Source organism: Phyllostomus hastatus, unplaced genomic scaffold (assembly GCF_019186645.2).
Source record: "Phyllostomus hastatus isolate PE091 unplaced genomic scaffold, TTU_PhHast_1.1 phas_scaffold_182, whole genome shotgun sequence".
Classification (NCBI taxonomy): Eukaryota; Metazoa; Chordata; class Mammalia; order Chiroptera; family Phyllostomidae; genus Phyllostomus; species Phyllostomus hastatus.
The window spans coordinates 17,956,016-17,977,351 of record NW_025334013.1 but is presented as its reverse complement, the minus strand read 5'-3'; the positions used below and the strand labels follow the sequence as shown (position 1 = coordinate 17,977,351).

The window sequence follows — 21,336 nt, the reverse complement described above, 5'->3', positions numbered from 1 at the left end:
ACATCAGAGAAATGTGTATCTCCTGCCCAGCACTAGTTACGGAGCTCTGCTAAGAATTTGTACTAAGCATTTAGATCATCTCTGGTTGTAGAGAAGCGAACACTACCGCTGAGCACTCCAGAGTGTATGGTGATAACAAAATGAGCTGCACATCAGGCTGGTCCTGCAGGTAAACAGAATTCTACCTCGTCAAACCCTTGCAAGCCTCCTAGCAAGTCTGCAGGGATTTGATGCCTGTGTAAAAGTTCCACTTTCTACTTGTGGATTTGAGGAATTTCAGTCTTTTTGTTCATTTTCTCATTTGACACTGGCTTAGATTAATATACTTTACATTTGTAGGGATTAATATTCAGATGCTTATAACTAAGTAATGCAAGTGCTGCTTGTTTAGGCAGACAATCTAGATATTTAAAAACCTAAGAAAGCTCTCCTAGCTTGTCCTCCGTAATTATGGCTGTTATGAAATTGGTCCCACTCCAGAAATTATCCTCTGGCCCTGAACACCAACTGTAAAACTCTCCATCAGTTTGGGCCATGACCTACCACTCAGACCCCAAATTCACCCACTTCCCCTTAAACCTGACTCCAACTGTCTCATGGCTGTTCTACCTCCACACACCATGTTCACTCAGCCCCACTAGGGTCTAGACTCTACCTTCCAGGTGGTTCCCTGCTAGCCCCCATCCTGCAGCGCCTATCACTCCCCCACAGTGCCAGCAGACTGTGCAAGGGTTTGACCAGGTTTCCATTGTGACTCATCCTCACATCACTAGTTGGCAGTTTTCTTCCAGGCTCTCAGGTGTCTGCCACTCAGATGCTGAAACAGGTTTAACTGGTCTAACAGCTGTGTGACTACCACTTACACCCAATCTTCTAGTTGCCTGTACATCATGGGAAACTGAAGGTAAGGACTGGTCTAACTGAAATCTTCCCTATGGTCAAGTGCTAATATCAAGTTAAACACGAAGAGCACAAGAGGTTGCACAGGACAGGCAAGAGCTAAGGAGACTTTAGGCATTAACTGCTATACTACTCCTTTCATTGGTTTCTTTTGGCTGACGTCCATCACACATCCACACAAAAACCCACACTAATATGCATAATGTATAGTCACCTTTATTATAATTTGTAAGTACATTAAAAATGGATCTTTAATAAAGACACCTAGGTTCCCATGGGCTCCTGCTTTCTGTTCAGCAGTGCAGTTAGAAAACCAACTTGAAGGATTTAAAAAGGCCAAGTATCATCTTTTTTTTCCATTTTTTTACCTCAGGTATTCTGAAAAATTCTGGTGTCTAGGTCCATGGACCATACTGTTTTAATAAACCTTCTCACATTAAAGTGCATCCTGCAATTCCTTATAAACTTAAGTGGGCCACCTGGCCATTGGAACGTTCTATCAGTCTATTAGTTAATATAGATCTGAAGCCATGCCCAAGAATTTGCAGCTCTGTCCTCCTCTTTCCCCTTTACACCAAAGGGCAGTTATTAATCTTCCAAAAATAACATCACTTTACAAACTTTCCCCCTCAAATAAAGGACTCAAAAAGCATTGCCAGCTGCCAAAAATTAAGGTGAGGCTCCTCTTCTCTCCTGAATGAAAACAGAAAAAAATATTAGACGCATATTTATGAGGTCTGTCCAGAAAGTATCCAGCCACTCACTATGGGGGGGAAAAAAACAACGGCGACTTTTTTTTTGGGGCGAAGACACAAGATACAAGAAATTCTGTACATAGGACAATGACGCTCAGTTCCCTTCAAAGTAGGACCCTTAGGACCTCAGTTAATCCAGCATCTCTTCCACTGTTCAAAACACTCTGCAAAATCCATTGTTGGAATTGCCATTAGCTGTCCCATCATATTTTCCTGAATCTCATCAAAGGTCTGAAATTTCTTCCCTTTCAAAGGTGATTTTAGTTTTGAGAAAAGCCAGAAGTCACAGGGTCCCAAATGCGGGCTATAGAAGGGCTGAGTCGATGTTTCACCAAAAAAAAACTCTGCAAGAGCAGGCACATTGTCACAAAGAAGCTGCCAACCACCAGTTGCCCAGAGCTGTGGCTGTTTTCATCATATTGCTTCTCCCAACAAAGAGCACCGAGATAGTATTCCTTATCCTTTGCCTTGGAAGAGCAACTTGTGATGGCCAACACCTTCCACTGGAAGATCTGGCCTTTGTTTCCAGATCAGAGACCTAGACCCACCATTCATCTCTGGTCATGACTTCCGGAGGAAATCTGGTACGTTGGTAGTGGTTTGAGTCAAGTTGTTTGCAACCGCAGCACTACGTTCCTTCTGCTCTGGTAGTGGAAGCCATGGAATGAATTATGCCACAAGACGTTTCATGCGAAGATCACGTGTCAAAATCTCAGACACGGTAGTTTTGGGAATTCCCAGGTCAGCTCCTAGTTCTCGCACTGTCAGATGTAGGTCTTTGTTGATTGCAGCCCGTACACGTTCAACATTCTCAGGCGTTCTGCTCGTTGCAGGCCTTCCAGAACGTGGATCACTTTCAACAGATTCTCGACCATCTTTGAAGCGTTTGTGCCACACTTTTATTTGTGCTGCACTCATTGCATCATCCCCAAAAGCCTTCTGAATCATTCGAATAGTTTCCGCTGAGGAATGTTCAAGCTTAACACAAAATTTGATGCAGATTCGTTGCTCTACTCGCTCAGTCATTTTGAATATGATGGCCACACAATACAGACGCTCACTCAACAGTGTCTACTGCCCATGGACTAGTACAGTGAAGTCTTCATTGTTCACACATGTGCATTCCAATCCACTCTCCCTGGCTGCCAGGTAATATCAGTTCTTGTTACATTAACAATGACTGGACTTTTTCCGGACAGACCTTGTAGAATCTAAAATTTAAAAGAATTTTAAATCTTAGCATACTAAATGTTTCCTGCATGGTTTGTCCCCTCAGTCATTGTCCAAAGGACTGAGAAGCTGTAGGAATATGCAGGCGCAGACTCAAGGCCCGGCTTTCTCTCCAACGTTGTGGAATGGGACTGTACACCACAGGGCAGAACCCTATGCTCCCCTACGCCACCTGGACAGAGCCCAGGGAGAGTGACCTCCTGGGGTTATCCACGTTGGTTACGTAATCTAATTCACAGACCACTGTGCTAGAATTTCATCCAGACCACAGCAATTTCTCAGGGATATCCACACTACCTTATTAACCATAAACTGGAGTAAGACAATACTGCTAACCAGCATTACCCCTCAATACCTTTGAAAACAATGTCCACTAAAAAAAAAGTTTCTTTCTCATCTCATACTACACATGTAGGCATGGAAAGGCTTGCTGGTTAATAGCTCAGTTTAATCAATTCCCAACCAGTCATTACTATGGACTACTTCATGGTTTACTTACTTAATCACCGTTATTCAAGTTATTGCTGGAGGAGAATGCAGGGGCACATGCCCAGCAACAACTCTGGCACCAGGAGGAGGGGCTGTGCATGAGATCAAACCCTCATCTGCTCTGGAGTCAAATGACTCACGTGTCAGTTTGGATGTGACTAGCTAGGTCAATCCAAGCTATCACAATTTTTTCATCTGCTAAGTAGAAATTTCTCCTCTATCAAATGAGAGTTAACGTGAATATCTTAGGAGTTTTATTGGGGGGCGGGGAGGCATCTCCCCAAAACAAGACCATAGAACTAAAACATCAGTGTCTATCTGGATACATTAACCAGCAACAGCACCTTCCTGAAAAGCCAAAACCAATTTATAGATTGATTTACTTACCCCAATCAAGTTAATTGGAATCTTGACTGAAGGCTGCAAAACAAGGTAGTAGAGAGCTTATTTTCATTCATTTGTACTTAACAGGTACTGTGTTGGCTGTTGTCATTTAAAAAAAAAAATTTTTTTTTAATTTTTAAGATGGGAAGGGAAAAAGAGAGGGAGAGAAACATCCATGCCTGAAAGATATAACACCGATCAGTTGCCTCTCACTCACACCCAACTGGGGGCTTGAGCCCATGCATAACCCTGCATGTGTCCTGAGTAGGAATTGAATCAGCGACCTTTTGGTTCTCAGGCTGGCACTCAGTCCATTGAGCCACACCAGCCAGGGCTAAAATTAGACAATCTTAAGGGAAAAGAGGCCAGTGCCTAAAGCCAAGTTCTGAATATTTTTAAAAACTCTAGTGGCTATACCAGCTGAAAACTGCTATTCTACAAATGTTTCCTGCATGGTTTGTCCCCTCAGTCATTGTCCAAAGGACTCTGAGAAGCTGTAGGAATATGCAGGCGCAGACTCAAGGCCCGGCTTTCTCTCCAACGTCGTGGAATGGGACTGTACATCACAGGGCAGAACCCTATGCTCCCCTTCGCCACCTGGACAGAGCCCGGGGAGAGTGACCTCCCGGGGTATCCACGTTGGTTACGTAATCTAACTCACAGACCACTGTGCTAGAAGTTAATTTCATCCAGACCGCAGCAACTTCCCAGGGATATCCACGCTATCTGATTAATTATCAACTGGAGTTAAGACACTACTGCTAACCAGCATTACCTCCCAATACCTTTGGAAAAAAAAAAGTCCATTAAAAAAAAAGTTTCTTCTTCATCTCACACTACACATGTATGGGAGCGCTTGCTGGTTTAGTAGCTCAGTTTAATCAATTCCAAACCAGTCATTACTATGGATTACTTCATGGTTTACCTACTTAATCACTGTTATTCAAGTCAGTGCTGGAGAATGCAGGGGCACATGCCCAGAGACAACTCCGACACCAGGAGGGGCTGTGCATGAGACCAAACCCTCATCTGCTGTGGATGGGCTTTGAGGGGCGTGCACATCAAATGACTCGTGCAATTTCGATGTGACTGGTTAGGTCAATCCAAGCTATCACAATTTTTTCATGTGCTAAGTAGAAATTTCCCCTCTATCAAATGAATTAACATGAAAAGCTTAGCAGTTTTACTGGGGGGAGAAAAAGGGCATCTCCCCAAAACATTAATATACCTCTAAACTACTGTCAACATGTCCACAAAAATGTAGCAGTTTCTATTTGGATGCATGGACTAGCAACAGCACTTCCATGAAAAGCCAAATCTAATTCATAAATTACTTACCCCAAATCAAGGTATTTGGAATCTTGACTGAACCCTGCAAAACAAGGTAGGCAAAGAGCTTATTTTCATTCATTCACAGTGACCAGCTATTGCATTGATTGTTGTTTTTCATATTTGACAATCTAAGGAGATCAGTGCCCGACTAAAGTTAGGTACTGCACACCGGTTGAAAACTGTTGCTCTAGAAATGTTTCCTGCATGGTTTGTCCCCTCAGTCATTGTCCAAAGGACTCTGAGAAGCTGTAGGAATATGCAGGCGCAGACTCAAGGCCCGGCTTTCTCTCCAACGTCGTGGAATGGGACTGTACATCACAGGGCAGAACCCTATGCTCCCCTACGCCACCTGGACAGAGCCCAGGGAGAGTGACCTCCTGGGGTTATCCACGTTGGTTACGTAATCTAATTCACAGACCACTGTGCTAAATTTCATCCAGACCACAGCAACTTCCCAGGTGTATCCATGTTGCCTGATAAATCATCAACTGGAGTTAAGACAGTACTGCTAACCAGCATTACCCCTCAATACCTTGGAAAAAAATCCATAAAAAAAGTTTCTTCATCTCACACTACCCATGTAGGTGTGGGAAGGCTTGCTAGTTAATAGCTCAGTTTAATCAATTCCCAACCAGTCATTACTATGGACTACTTCATAGTAAATGAAGTCACTGTTAATCACTGTTATTCAAGTCACTGCTGGAGGAGAATGCAGGGGCACATGCCCAGCAACAACTCCGGCACCAGGAGGAGGGGCTGTGTATGAGACCAAACCTTCATCTGCTCTGGAGTCAAATGACTCACGTGTCAGTTTGGACGTGACTGGCTAGGTCAATCCAAGCTATCACAATTTTTTCATCTGCTAAGTAGAAATTTCTCCTCTATCAAATGAGTTAACATGAAAATCTTAGCAGTTTTACTAGGGGGAAAAGATCATCTTCCCAAAACACGAATGTGCATCTAAGCCATCGACAACATACCTACAAAAACTAGCACTATCTGGACACATTAACCAGCAACAGCACCTTCATGAAAAGCCAAATTCAATTCATAAATTTACTTACCCCAAATCAAGGTATTTGGAATTTTGACCGAAGGCTGCAAAACAAGGTAGGTAAAGAGCTTATTTACATTCATTCACAGTGAACCGCTATTGCATTGGCTGTTGACACTTTTTTCAAATTCGACAATATAAGATCAGTGGCCCTGACTCAAGTTAGGTACTGCACACCGGTTGAGAACTGTTGCTCTAGAAATGTTTCCTGCATGGTTTGTCCCCTCAGTCATTGTCCAAAGGACTCTGAGAAGCTGTAGGAATATGCAGGCGCAGACTCAAGGCCCGGCTTTCTCTCCAACGTTGTGGAAAGGGACTGTACATCACAGGGCAGAACCCTATGCTCCCCTACGCCACCTGGACAGAGCCCGGGGAGAGTGACCTCCCGGGGTATCCACGTTGGTTATGTATTCTAATTCAGACTACTGTGCTAGGAATTAATTTCATGCAGACCTCGGCGACTTCCCAGGGATATCCAGTTTGTGGGGCATTCTGAACTTCCCAAAGGCACCAAAACTCGAGTTCAAGACTGACCAGCAGTCTTGTCAGTAACCTTAGCTTTCAGACAAGCACCACAAACACACCTAGAAGCTACAATATGCGATTAGTGTGCTGCCCAAGAAATGGTAAATGCAGAGCGGTTTAGGCAACAATCTCATCTTTAAAACAATCTTCTGGAGCCCTGAAATTACCGCTATATGGCAAAAGTTGGCGGAAAAACTGAGAGCCCTCCGTTTCAAAATCAGGCCTCAAACGTGGATGGGGGTCGGGAACAAAATGGCCTGCGTGCAACTCCACGGAGAACGACCAAGAGACTGAGAGGAAGCAGGGTAACAACTGAACAACGCGGCGAGAGTGAGGTGGAGCTGCGTTTTCAGCGTGTCGGAAAATAGAGCGGCAGGTCGGCGCTCGCGCCCGTTGGTTACGGCCGCCACCCGCGGAACGCGAGACCCCCACGGCCCACATCCGAGCCAGTCCCACTGCACGAGTTAAGAGCCGTTAACACGAACGGCGCTAAAGGTAATCCTTCTAAATAGTAACGCCGCCACAGGAAAGGTTGGTTGCCAGGTTCAGGCTACTGGACCGGGAATTGAAACTAGGCGGATAAACCACTCACCAAACACCATGAACACCCAACAACAATCTTCTCCGAAAAGACCGACTGTGCCAAGTCACCCTTATTTATACCTTTTGGAGCGAGCGTATATGCCTATTGCGCTTGCGCCATGTCATGCGCAGTTAGGGAATTAGAGATTCGCTAAGGATGCTGGACAGCCGGCTAAGCTCCACCCCTACCGGGCGCAGAGGATTCTCGCGACAGCAGAGCCTTCCCTCGAGGCTTTGCTGGGGAAGGTAAATTACAGCAACTGATTAAGTACGTAGGCGGATAGGTACTATTTAATACCGAATTTTCTTCTCTACACTTCATCCAATCTGGAGAATGTGCCATTAAACTAGCTCGCCAAAAATAACTTAGGCGTAAGAAGTAAGCAAAATAGACAAGGACATCTAGAGAAATGCGAAAAGTCTAAAAAGGGATTGAATCTGCACTGTCACGTATGAAGTAAACATTTGTTAAATCCGTAGGTAAATAAGACAAGCGCTCCTATGCGAATTGGCTAAAGCCTCCTATGCACAACAATGTGAATGTACAATACTGTTGAACTGTAAACTTACGAATGGTTAAAATGGTCAAATTTATGTTAAGTATATTTTAACACACACACGCCTCTAGTATAAAGAATTAGGCAAAGTAAAGATTTCTAAAAATACGTATTACAAACGTGATACAATTTTGAGTATGGTGTTAGGTGAATAAGTGTTAGGTAAATTGACAGAGCTATCACAGCTGGACTAGGCTGAGTAGAAAAATTTATGGTATTCTATAAGAGTTTGGGCTTAGTGTTTTACCTACATTATTTTCTGTCACAGCACTTCTAAAACAATGGTATTTTTACCCAGATTCTAAGATGCAAACAGGCCCGGGGCAATGGTTCTCAAAGTGGGGCAGACCTTGGGGTCCCCGAGATTCTTTTGGGGGTCCATGATGTCAAAATTGTTTCATAATAATACTTTCTTTGCCCTTTTCACTGTTTTGACTCTGCACTCATGTAAAATGAAATCGTGGGTAAATTTGCTGGTACCTCAGTATGTCTCCAGGTCCTGTAACCAAACTGTACTTGTAGTAGTGTTTTTTCATCATCAATTTATTTTTTATAAAAGTCACATTCATCTAGGAATGTCCTTGATGAAGTAATAATCATTAATTTTATTCTTGACTTTTGAATATCCAACTTTTTAATTTTCTGAGTGACAAAGTGAGAAATATATATAAAGTACTTTTGCTGCATACCAACGTACAGGGGTTACCCATCGAAAAAGAACTTATGTGATTGCATTATGAGCTGAAATAGCCACTTTTTTTTTTTCATGGAATACCATTTTACTTGAAAGAACAGCTAACATCTTTACCAACTGTGTGAGACTGGACTTTCTTCCTTTACTTAAACCAAAACAGCATATAGTAACAGACTGGATGCAGAAGTGGGTATGAAAATTGAACTGTCTTCTATTAAACCAGACATTTAAGAGATTTTAAAAAAGTATATAAAATATTGCCATTCTTTTCACTATTTTGGGAAAATAGACATTTTTCACAAAAATGTATTATTAATGTGTAATGTGTTATTTTGAAAGATATTGTAAATATTTTTGAAATGTCTCAGTTTTAATTTTAGTGTATTGTAAGTATCACCCATAGATACAAAATTTCTTTGGGGTTCCGAATAATTTTTAAAGTTCTGAAGGGGACCGCAAAACCAAAATGTTTGAGAACCGGTAGTTTAGAGGAAGAAAGGCAAATAATTCTGCTACTTCTCTGGTGGATATTACCAGCATTCAGTTATCTTTCAAGTACTCATTCAACATTTATTAGTGGATATGACTTATTTATTTAGAATAATAAACTTAGATTTATTTAGAACCCCTTATTTAGGGATTCTAAAACTTATTTAGAATCCCTGCCACTTCAGGGATTCTAGATGAAATACCTTTTTCTATCCTTGAGAGCTCATGGTAGGGAAATAGTCACGGCAGCAAAATACACCACGACTTGATATGTGCTATCTGGCCCAAATACAGTAGTCTGAGAATGTAGACAAAAGAGCAACTGAACAATATGCTAAAGGCTAAGGGGGTTTTCCTGGGAAGTTAAAATTTGAGCTAAAACTCGAAGGAATCGTACAGGGGTGGTGGGCTGACGGTGGGGTGTGTCTGAGGACAGCATTCCAGGCGGAGGAACCAGCAGAGCTGTGGTCTCCCAGAAAGGGTGAGAAGTCAGCGTGATGAGGAAGATTAACAGGAGAAGTGCCTGGATTTTTCATGAGACTGGAAAGTTGGCAAGAGCTGAATTACAAAATATCTTGTAGTCCAGGCTGAGTTTCAATTTTATCTAGGTAACTAGAGGCCGATCAGTTGTGAAGTAAAGGGTTGCCGTGACTGCCTTTGCATTTTAGAAAGGTAACTCTAGTGGCAATTTGAAGGATGGATCAGAGAGGCTGGAGGTTATAAAGTCCTCCAGACTTTTGGATTTGGATGGTAAACAAGAGGAGATAAATAAATCAAGAGACATATCTGAGATGGAAAATCCACAGAAATTGTTGTCCTACTGGACCTTTGAGGTAAGAGAGAAACTTGCAGACAATACCAAAATTTTAGGCTTGGGAGGCTGAACATACGGTGGTGGTCTCTAATTGAGAAAGTAGGCTGTGGGGGGAAGAGAGAGAGAGAGAAAGCATCCATGTGAGAAACACTGATCAGTTACCTCCTGTACAAGTCTAGAACGAGGATCGAACCCAAAACCTAGGCATGTGCCCTGACCGGAATCAAACCAGCATCCTTTTTGTGCATGGGACTATGCTCCAAATCAAATGAGCCACCTAGCCAGGGAGAGACTTCCATTTTAATGAGTTGAGTGAACATGGCTTTAGAAATGGAAAACAGTGTGTACAGGCCACAGGTCATAACCACTGTCAAGAAGCCTGTTCAGTTTACCATCATGTCTTTCACTTCCACTTGTCACTCCTTTAGCTCAACTGCTTAGACTGTACAGAAATTTAAGTTGTTAAAATAGGTTATGTGAAGGGAGTATAGGAAAAGCAGGAGATAGGGCAGTAAGTTGAAGAGAAAATAGGGTCCAAGGAAGACTGCAGGCGGAGGGGAGGGGTGTAGGAAGGAGATGAACATTAAAATTAGTGAATAAATAAATAGTGGTGTGTGTCTCTTCAGCACCAGATGGAAGGAAATTGAGGGTGTTTGTTCCTGTCAGATGACCTCTATGTTTTATGACGGAGGCAAAAAATTCTTGGGGGGAAGACATTACTAGTATCCACACAAAAGAGATGTAAGAAGTGGTCCAGGTTGCTGGCGGTTCCTGCTTTTCCCTTCAGACCTCCTAGAGCTGGCATTAAATCAGCAATTGAGTGTTTTGGTTTCTGGGCTTGGCTCTTCCCTGTTGTACATTCTCATCTTTTCTCAGTACTCTTCCTACCTCATCCCCTCCCACTTAGTATCCACGGACTTCCCCTTTTTGATAGTGGTTTTCCAAACTTCGAACTCTACACCAGTCCTCCCTCTCCTGGGGTACAGTAATCTGCATCCTTAAGGGTGGCAAACTCACCGTTTCAGCCAACATTGGGCAACATAAAACACCCTTCTGGAGACAATGTTTAACCTCAAAAGGGTAATGGCAATTTGAGGCATCTTTGGAGGACTAATAGAAGGAAAATCTGGGAGTAGGTAGAACACAATGACAGGAGTTCTGACTCATGGTTTCTTTAAACCCTTAGTAAAGGGTGGTGCACTAATCAACACCAGTCTCCAAAGTGACAAGTAGAAAGTGAGTCACTAGTGAGGACACAAGGAATGAAACTGGGCTGCTAGCCAGGGAGCAGATTAGGCATGAACTATCTTACTGCGACGTCAGCCTGAGGTCTAATTATGTGTGGTCCACACAAGTAATCCTTGTAGGGATGGCCGGGATGTAACTGCTTGTCCTTGAATATATGCAGAGTGATTCCACAATCTAATTTGACCTTGGGGAAGCAACTTCCCCTCTTAGGTTCTTCACTGGTGAAACAGGTGTACCGTATTTTGCCATGTATAATGGGCGCTTTTTTGCCCAATTTTTTGAGCGAAAAACAAGGATGTGCATTTTACCATGGGTAATACAAATTCTGTATCTATAAATGTTTTTAATTCTTTTATTTATACTTATGCATTAAAAGTATAACTCTAGAAAGTATGCAAAATAATGTCCTGGAATATGATAAACGGTTTTGTTTCTAAATATAAAGAAAATTAAAAAATTAAAACAAAAAAATCTTTTTCCTGAAAGTTTGGGCCAAAAACGTGGATATGGATTGTATACACCACAAAATACAGTATTCCTACTTACCTGCCTGTCGAGGGTAAACAGGTTAAAGGGCGGAGTACGGTTACCTGGTACCTACCAAGGGATTCGTGTTGGCTCTCCTCTATGAAGCCTGTTCTTTCTCCACACGTGTGCACTGTCAGCAACCAACATGACCAGCCTTCATCTCCAGCCACCTCAATGTTCTGACTGTCATTTCCTCCCCACCCCTTCCCATCGACTTCTCATTGAGGATGTCTTGCACTATTTCAGGCATCATTTTTAAGCTGGCTTAAATCTTTTGGGATAAAGTAGCACATAAAATAAACACTGTATACCTGAGTAGTATAGTTTTTAAAAATTCTAAAATACTTTAATAATTAATGTTGGTAGGAAGACTGATATACAATGCAATCACTTATTTTACAAGGAGATTCTGTACATGAGGGAAGCATTTTGAAGTACAATACATCAGGCTTTTATTTATTCTATACAGCATGATTGCGAATTGTTACTTACACAGAAAGGACACAAAATCCTTTATTTATATATATATATATATATAACACCTGAAAAGACTTGACCCCCAAAGTATCTTGTTCCAAAGGAACATGAATGAGATGAAAGATTAACTAGATTCATTGGTGGCACATCGAAAACAGACAAGTAACTCAGGAAATCAAATCCCATTTTAAGCTTGGCACATTAAGGGAAAGAAAGGCAGTGAAGGAAGAGTTTGAAAATGTCACTGTAAACCACAGAGGATTCTGGCACAGGCCAAGTACTCTCCAAACGAACAGGACAGAAAGGTTAAAAGAAGTCAAATTAGCAGTGAATGTGAGGCCACCTTATACACAGATCTCTAACAACTTCTACAGTCTCCACTTATCTTGCCGTCAGTCCTACCAAATGTCAGTTTCAAGGAGATGTGAACCCAATATATCTATCTCTACAGACATAGAGCATTTGACAGTAACTGCGAAATCCAATACCCCCATTCCGCACACTGACAGAAGACACTGCTCTTTAAGGTTGCTTGAGTTTTTTTGTTTTGACATGACATTTTGATTCTTCAGCAAATAATAATGGACATGAAAGGAGAAGAACAAGAATCTACTGAAATTACATAAAGAACAATGGGGACTGCAGAACTCTATAAAACAGCTCCAATTTTCTGAACATGAAAGAAAAAAAAGCCACATTCATCAGTTAAATAGAAACTATTTTTTTCTTCCATTTAGTGTGGACAGGAATTAGAGGGAAATAGTGAAGTTGTGAGGTTTTCAACAAAAATTCAAAGAAAGCAACTGAATCATGCTTTAGGAAATCATATTACTAAATATCACAAAAAGCAGGGTGGGGCTGAGCCAACGCCAGGCTGGAAGAGTAGGGACGAGCGGGGTGGAGGCTGCCAGAGCGGGGCAGCAGGACAGGGCAAACATCTGTGCTGAGGAAGAGAGGAGCGGTGGGTCATGGCTGTTCTCTTCCTAACTGCTTCTCTGAGGACCTGTCCTACCTAGCACCCAATGTAACATCCCTAGGACCTTGCTGTGATTCTGCCTGAAAGTGTGGGGGCTGGCAGCACACAAGTGCTCCCACAGACTTGCTACAACTCTGCTTTATGGAGGGGAATGTATCTACTGGTCAAAATGATTTACAGTATCATTTGGTACAATGTAAGTACAACAGCTTTTAACATCTAAGCCATGGGTCAGTTTTCCACCAAGTTGGCATTAACATAAAGGCTTTTCTGGTTTTGTATATAGAAAACATATATGCTTTTGCATTTTTCCAAATTGAAATCTGGTTGCAGGTCAGAGTGAACATAAGTTTCCATTACTTCTTCAAGACTTTTAAAAAATAATAAAAATCAGGATAACTTGTGTCAAAAAGGAAGTAAGCACTTGTCAGATCCTGAGCTTCTTTCAGGCTGGATGTCCTGAAAAGGACTATATTGCTGTGTTACAAGAGGTATAGTGCAACGCTGACACGCCGGTGTGGTCTGAAGGCTTCCCCTGGAAGTGGGGGCCCCTTTGCCAGAAGGTTGGGGCCCTCTTGGTTTCCCCCGCACCAACTGGACTCGACGGCTGGAACTCAGTGCCTCCACAATGGGACTCACAATCGGGACAGAGCAGGTAAGGCTAACGGTGCGAACTGTGCCTCTCAGCACAGGCCGTCAGCTTGGGCTGAGGGTGTGGTGCAGCCGATAAAAACTGGAAACTGCGAGTGGCCCAGACCGTTTGTGGCTGGTGAGGGGAGACGCCTCAAATCCGCTACAACATTACAAAGTTCAACACACTGGCAGTGTTCAGTTTTGCTCAAGGCAGCACTTGAGAATCCATTCCAGTGAAACGCTACATTCACAGAAGTGCTGCTCAGCCCAGAAGCCCATCCCAGAGGACGCGATCCCGGCTGTGCTGGTGAGTGCTCGCGTGCCCGCCATGTCATTCTGGAGACTGAAGCAGCAAAGTGCCCTGTGTTGGAGGGTTGTTTAGTTCCTTTCTCAAACTCCAGCATCATGGACGATGGTAGCTAAAAGAGAAGATCAAACAGAGCCGAGGTAACAGATACCGTACACTGCTGTGCTATGATTACATTAATATTAATGAAATATTACGTTTTAATATTTGAAAATATGCCTCTCCTCCACTCTGGTTCTTTCTGACCTTTCTGTAGCATCTGACAGACCTGACCCTCTTCCTTCCTTCCTTACAACTCTCTTCTTTGGCTTCGGTAACACTCTTTCCCCTAACCTTCCTTTTTCTTCAATATGCTTTCCTGGACTATTTTCCTCAATTACACTCTTTAAAAACAAGTTTCCTGCCCTGGCTGGCGTAGCTCAGTGGATTGAGCGTGGGCTGCGAACCAAAGTGTTGCAGGTTCGATTCCCAGTCAGGGCACATGCCTGGGTTGCAGGCCATGACCCCCAGCAACCGCACATTGATGTTTCTCTCTCTCTCTTTCTCCCTCCCTTCCCTCTCTAAAAATAAATAAATAAAATCTTAAAAAAAGCAAAAACAAAAACAAGTTTTCTGTTAAGAAGCACCTTCTTTTCTCATAAATGTGCTACCTTTAGACCTTGCTTTCTCCTTGCACTCCAGACTGAATATCCAGCTGTATTCTAGGCCTCTCTAACTCCCATGTGGCACAGGCTTGTCAAACTCAACACAGTTAATTTGTTTTCCAGTTTGTTTATTGTCTGCCTTCCTCTTTTGTATTTTTAAAAGACTCTATTTACTTATACATAAAAGATTTTATTTATTTTTAGAGAGACAGGAAAAGGAGGAGAGAGGGAGAGAAACATCCATGTGCAAGAGATACATTGATTGGTTGCCTCTTGCATGCCCCCAAATGGCCTGCAACCCAGGCATGTGCCCTGACTATGAATTGAACTGCCAACCTTTTGGTTTGTGGGATGATGCCCAACCCACTGAGCCACAGCAGTCAGGCTCAACATTGGGTCTTTAAGATTTATCCTTAGTGATAATTAAACTCTAATTAAAATAGCCATTTGCTTATACTGTGATTGAAAAATGTTTAACAATATTTCCTTTTCCAACTTTGCTTATTCCTTTTTTTTTTAAAGCAAACTGGAATTGGCATTATATCTTCTTTATTTAACTTCTTTTTATAATGTTCTGAGAGTCACCTAGATATGTTCAGTATTTTTATTTTTGGCTAGCTGATTATTTAGATAGTGGGTGGGTGGGTCCTTACTCACAATAGTAATTCCAAATCAAAATACTTCTTGGCTGTTTCGTGAAGACAGCTGATTAAAAAAAAGTTTATATATGAAATTGGTAACATCATTGCGCTACAAAGATCTGAAACTGGAAAAGGTAAGAAAGATCTTGTCTAACTCAGCAACAATTTCCTCATATATAACCTGGGACAGTGAGGCACAGGGAAGAGAGAAGTTAGTGGCTTTTTAAAAAAATTACTTACTTAATAATTGATTTGAGAGAAGGGAAAAGGGAGGAATAGGGAGGGATGGGGAGAGGGGGAGAGAGAGAGAAAGAAAGAGAGAGAGAGAGAGAGAGAGAAGCATTAATTTGTTGTTTCACTTATTTATGCTTTCATTGGTTGTTTTTTGTATGTGCCCTGACCAAGGATCAACCCTACAACCTTGGTGTATTGGGACAACGCACTAACCAACTGAGTCACCCAGCCACAGCTCCAGTGGCTCTTTAATCATTTATTCCTTTCCCTAAATCCTGGTTCTGCAACTTACTAGCATGTCAAGCTAGTCAACATTCCTGAGCTTGTTTCTTTATCAATAAAATGAGGATATTATCACCTTGAAAGTTTATTGCAATGATTAAATAAAAGGATAAACATTAAAATGCTACATTCAGTATAGGCATTCACAATTGATTCTAAATTGCCATCCCTTTTTCTTAATGCAGTCTTAAGGACAATCAACAATGAATGTCCTTTTAAGATTTTATTTATTTATTTTTAGAGAGAGGAGAAGGGAGGGTGAAAAAGAGAGGGAAGGAAACATCAATGTGCAAGAGAGATATAGATTGGTTGCCTCTTGCACACCCCCAACTGGGGACCTGGCCTGCGACCTAGGCATGCGCCCTGCCCGGGAATCCAACCGGCGACTTTGGGATTCACAGGCCGGCACTCAATCCGCTGCGCCACACCGGCCAGGACCTGAATGTCCTTTTAAACAATGTGACTAGCATCCTTCCCATCTAAACAACTCTGCTGGTATGTTTGCTTTTTGGTGGAACATTAGTTTATAGTATTTGGGTCTTGTGGCTCTTACCGTGTAAAATGTTTGCTCTCTTCATGAACCTCCATCTCTGAGCTTTTAAATTCATTCAGTTCTTTTCTTATGGCAGCCTGTGGAGTGAAAACGAAAATGTTTCAGCACTTTCTGTCTGCCATCATACAGCAGTGTGATTTGCCATCTATTCTCTGTTGTGCTTAACTTGGTGAGTTGCTGTAACCTGCGGTAGGCAACCCGGGGGGAAGAAAGGAGCCAGGTCGGCAGCACGCTGGGCGAAGCTCTGAGCCAGGACACACCGCCTGCCCTGACGCCATTCTTCTCACAGTAAACCTACCATCTCCAGTTGAATCGGAACACCTGAAGAGCTTAAAAGAGATACTGTACATTTTACAGTTTCCACAGCTTGTAAAACTGCTTTTCCCATTTATAAAGTGTCATACGGTAATTACTAAAGTATACCACCCAAGCTTCCTCCAACCGACACAACCATCATTCAAAGGGTGTTTTATTTCCTTCCAGGTTTTTGTACTGTGATGTAGCAGGGACTTTCTTTTCTTCCAGTTTTTTTTTTTTTAAAGATTTCATTCATTTATTTTTAGAGAGAGGGGAAGGGAGGGAGAAAGGGAGGAAGAGAGGGAGAGAAACATTAATGTGTGGTTGCCTCCCGCACGCCCCCTACTGGGGACCGGGCCCACAACTGAGGCATGTGCCTTGACTGGGACTCGAACCAGGGACCCTTTGGTTCCCAGGCCCGTGCTCAATCCACTGAGCCACACCAGCCAGGGCAACTTTTCTTCCAGCTTTGTGCTGGTGGTGGAGTCATTAATATCAAGTTTTGGTTTGTAAATCTGACATTTTGTGTCTTGATTACAAATTTAACATTATATCAAACATAGAAATTTTGTGTGTGGCTGTCCTTTCTAGTTAGTGTCTTGCAGAGAGAGAGAAAGAGAGACAGACCTTATCGGCAGGGGTCAGTTTGGTCCACGGTTTGTCGGCTCGCCGGTCGTAATCTTGAGCATCTGTTACCTCCACATACTCATTAAACCTCAGAATCTTCCTGGCAAGTAGCTCTGCCACAGTTGGCCTTTGACTGAGCTAAAAGAAATGGAACCTCTCAGTTGACTATGCCAGGAATCAGCATCAATCATGCATTCAAACTGCCTCTAACCCAGTGTTCAACTTCGCTGGCGCTGGAATCATGAGGGGACCTTCAAACGCCACTGATGCCTAGGTCCCTCCCAAGGTTCTGGGTATTGAGAGCTGTTTTTTTTTTTTTTAAGCTTCTGAATGTACTATAAACCACTGTAACCAGTATTACCAGTGCTTCTCAAACTTTAACATGCATACAAGACATTTAGAAATCTGGTTAAAATAGAGATTCTAGTTAAGATGGTCTGGGGTAGGGTCTAAGATTCTGCATCTCTTACAAGCTCCTAGGTAATGCCAATGCTGCTGGTCCATGAGCCACACTCTGAGTAGCAAAAGGATTAGGACTATAAACTCACATATAATACATTAGAAATTGAATGCATTTAATACGAAAACACTGTCCAGTGCGTAATATTAAGGATGAATTTCAACACGAACAATGTCCATGACGGCAGACTGTGCAGTAAGTTATGGTTTAAGATCGCATCATCAGGCAACCTGCTCAATCTGCAGGCATCAAGTCCAGCTGAGGCCTCTAGCTACTCTTATCCTAACAAGCATAATTCCTCTGGTTCTGGGGAAGGGGAGAAGTGGGGGAAATCAGGAAGAAAATGTCTAGATCCCCTCACTCTCCTGGGTATTCCTCTGTTTTAAGGAACACCTAGAGAACTCAGACCAAGTAAGAATATACAGCAGGCAATTACAAACTATTATGGCGAAAAGGAAAGAAAAAAGGCACTAATCTCAGAGCTTAAAAGCTAAAACATGTCTTGTACAAAAAATATTTTTCCTTAACTGATCTAAGACCAAGGGAAAAATCCTAGTTGGTTTTTCATATTTCTCAGATATTACTAAGGGCCAGTTCAGTTCCTTCCCTGACAAGAAAACAACCAGTTTGCCTCGCAGAACTGAATGCTACACGCTCGTCCTGTTCCCACCTCTATACTCCAACAGGCTCTACAGTCTCTGCACCAAGACCCCAGGTCTACCAAAGAAAAGGTAAAATTTTACATATTTATTGAGCATCTTCTTGTGCCAGGCTTTTATTAAACAGTGAAAATGAAAAAGAGAAGTTCTTGACAAAGCTGTGTTGTTTTCTGTATTTGTATCATGTATTCTATGTTCATAGCAATCTCTGGTGATTTCAGTCCAATCATTTCTTTCCAATCAGCCAGGTCATTCCAATATAAGACATGAACTCAGGAGACACACAAAACCAAAGACTGGGGCCACTTACCTTTCTCGTGAGCCGCCGTTTAATCTCGCGTTTTTCTGCCTGACGATCAGCTTCATTTTTAGCTACAGTTGACAGCCAGAAACAAAAAACTATTACTTCACAGTGGCAACCTGCATATCAAACTTTTCACTAATGACAGTATATCCAAACTTACAGGCTCCAAGCCAGAATAAGACATGAACCTGGGGGATAGCTAACCAAGACAATTTTGTCGTCAAGTGGTATAGTCAGACACTCAAGAGCAAGGGGGGCAAACCATGGTGCCAAACCCAGCTAGTTGCCCGTAAGCTAAGACTGCTTTTTATATTTTTAAATGGCTACATTTTGAATGGTCTGATAAATACCTAAATAACAGCTCTCTTTTGCTTTTGGACTACAAAGGTGAAAATATTTACTATGTATCCTTTAAAAAACCTTTCCAGATTCATGCTCAAAGATAATTTTGTTTGGTATGTCTAAAGACTCGCACATCAAAGTGCACTGAGTGGTTAAGCTGCATATTCACAAACAGTGAGGAGAGAACAGGGCCGGGGGGCGGGGGCGGAGTAGTGGTCAAAGTGAGCATGCCCACAAGTAACCCTATGATGTCTCACCTTCTTCGGTGTGCAGAGTTTTAGGGTCAAATTTCCACCCTACACTCTGAAAAAGTAAATCTGTACTACATCAGAATGCTGTTTCAGGAAGTTAATTATGCACACAGACAGAAAATGAATACATGGTTCTGTTTTATGACTTTAGAGGTATGCAAGTCCTAAGAGATGAAAAAGGCAGGAGGTCTGCTGGTTTGGGACGTGCTTTGGGGCCCAGCCCCCAGACTCCACTAGGAATAGGAGGGTCCCCTCCAAGTGCACAGCCACTATCTTTCTTCCCTGAGGAAAGAGAAGAGTGGGGCAGAGTCTACCATACACTGGGAGATACTCCCAAACGCCCAAGGCAGTCTCAAGATACCATGAGAACATTAAAACTAAATTTTCTGCAGTACCCCAGTACACTAAACAATGCCATAATGGTGTCTTATAAGGAAAGTTGGGGGGAACTTGGTTCCTTCAGAGGAAGAGCTATGAATGGTCCTTCCTTGGCTAGAATACTCTCCTCGACCATTGCAGAAAATGCTTCTCTTCTCTATATTAAAGTCAGAAATAAAGGAAGAAAATCTGTACAACTTTATTTCCATAGCTGGACTCACGCTGTAGTATATTTCGTTGTTCAAGTTCTTCTGGCGTTGGTCTTTGACTTAGTCGTCTAAAAAGAGATAAATAAGATTATTGTAGGAGGATTATAAGATTATTGGAGGATTATTTTAAACCTCCTAGTCCTGTTTATGAAGACTTGTGATTGTCTTAATTTATACTAGTCCCTATACTAGCAAGAAATCAATACAATTTCAAACTGTTTGGATATTCATTTGTTTATCTGACTTACTGTTTATGAAGCAATTTTCACATTGAGAGTGTTCATACATATGTTACAATATAAAAAGGAATTGTACGTGTAAACAGGAGGCCAGGACTCTGCTTCTAGCTCTGATGCCTACAAACCCTATCACCACAAAAAAAGCTCACTCAGACCCTGAAGGTACTTATTGTAAAAGGAAGGTTTGGACTGGACTGGCGGCTCCCAGACAGATTTGCTCCTTCAGGAAATCTGCTAAAAAACACAGATCCTCAAGGCACATTAAGAAATTCTGATTCAAGAAACCAAGATGGGGAATAAGATTTTAAATTCGGTCTCCTCTGTCAAACATTTGATGACGTTTCTCATCTCCTTCATAGTTCTGAGATGTTACCAAGAACGTGCCATTTTTGGAATCAGAGTTAATTCACTTCTTACCTTTATACTTCTCAGACAGTATTAGAACCACATGCTGATTACTCTTTAATTATCTGCATAGGAAACTCCCAGTCCCATTTTATATACAACATAAAATTTTATCTATGTCAAAGTTTTTCTTGTCTTTCTAAATAAGATCTTCTTTTTAAAATGTTCATTAAAAACAGCCCTGGCTGGTGTGGCTCAGTGGATTGAGCACTGGCCTGTGAACCAAAGGGTTGCTGGTTCGATTCCCAGTCAGGGCACATGCCTGGGTTGTGGGTGAGGTCTCCAATTGAGGGTGTGCAAGAGGCAACCAATCAGTGTTTCCCTCTCTTTCTCCTTCCCCTCCCCTCTCTCTAAAAATAAATAAATACGATCTTTTTTTAAAAAGAAAGAAACCATTAGCAGGATCCATCACCCTAGTAGTGGTTTCCTACAGCTGCTGTAATAAATTACCACACAAACTGGGTGGCTTAGAAGAACATAAATTTATCTCTCATGTTCTGAAGGCCAGAAGTCCAAAATCAAGGTGTTGGGAAGACTAGGTCCTTCTAAAGGCCCCGAGGGGAAATTTGTTCCATGCCTCCCTCCTAGCTGACGGCTGCCAGCAATCTTTGGCATTCTTTGGCTTACAGATGCATTACTCCAGTCTCTGCCTCCGCAGTCACACAGCATCTTCCGTGTGTGTGTGTGTGTGCATGCGCGTCTCTGTGTCCAAATTTCTCTCTTCTTAAGAGGACATCAGTCATTGGATTATAACATACCCTAATCCAATATGATCTTAGCTTGATTATATCTGCATAGATCCTTCTTCCAAATAAGGTTACATTCATAGGTACCAGA

General features: G+C 42.2%; 1 protein-coding gene, 1 long non-coding RNA gene and 4 other non-coding genes across 15 annotated transcripts in view; all 6 read right to left on the bottom strand.

The window, feature by feature from the left end:
- Nucleotides 1–1,100: 1,100 nt before the first annotated feature.
- Nucleotides 1,101–7,348, bottom strand: LOC123832166. The gene is made up of 5 exons (XR_006788010.1): nt 7,262–7,348; nt 6,155–6,188; nt 5,097–5,130; nt 3,762–3,794; nt 1,101–1,593 (listed from the first exon to the last, which is right to left on the bottom strand). It is a non-coding gene; the product is annotated as an uncharacterized LOC123832166 (long non-coding RNA).
- Nucleotides 2,902–3,104, bottom strand: LOC123832412. The gene has a single exon (XR_006788064.1). It is a non-coding gene; the product is annotated as a small nucleolar RNA SNORA73 family (small nucleolar RNA).
- Nucleotides 4,198–4,401, bottom strand: LOC123832410. Its single transcript, XR_006788062.1, has one exon. It is a non-coding gene; the product is annotated as a small nucleolar RNA SNORA73 family (small nucleolar RNA).
- On the bottom strand, nt 5,282–5,486 carry LOC123832411. The gene has a single exon (XR_006788063.1). It is a non-coding gene; the product is annotated as a small nucleolar RNA SNORA73 family (small nucleolar RNA).
- On the bottom strand, nt 6,344–6,547 carry LOC123832409. The gene has a single exon (XR_006788061.1). It is a non-coding gene; the product is annotated as a small nucleolar RNA SNORA73 family (small nucleolar RNA).
- A 4,552-nt stretch (nt 7,349–11,900) lies between the features above and the next one.
- The window catches only part of LOC123831597 (mediator of RNA polymerase II transcription subunit 18), a 111,532-nt gene continuing 102,096 nt past the window's right edge, over nt 11,901–21,336 (bottom strand). For all 10 annotated transcript variants that reach the window (XM_045858588.1, XM_045858585.1, XM_045858586.1 and 7 more), the window contains 5 exons: nt 19,868–19,923; nt 18,682–18,743; nt 17,253–17,390; nt 16,329–16,405; nt 11,901–14,086 (listed from right to left, as the gene is read on the bottom strand). In XM_045858588.1, coding sequence (XP_045714544.1) covers nt 14,071–14,086; nt 16,329–16,405; nt 17,253–17,390; nt 18,682–18,743; nt 19,868–19,923 — 349 coding nt within the window. In that variant the 3' untranslated portion in view covers nt 11,901–14,070. The remainder of the gene's footprint in view (nt 14,087–16,328; nt 16,406–17,252; nt 17,391–18,681; nt 18,744–19,867; nt 19,924–21,336) is intronic.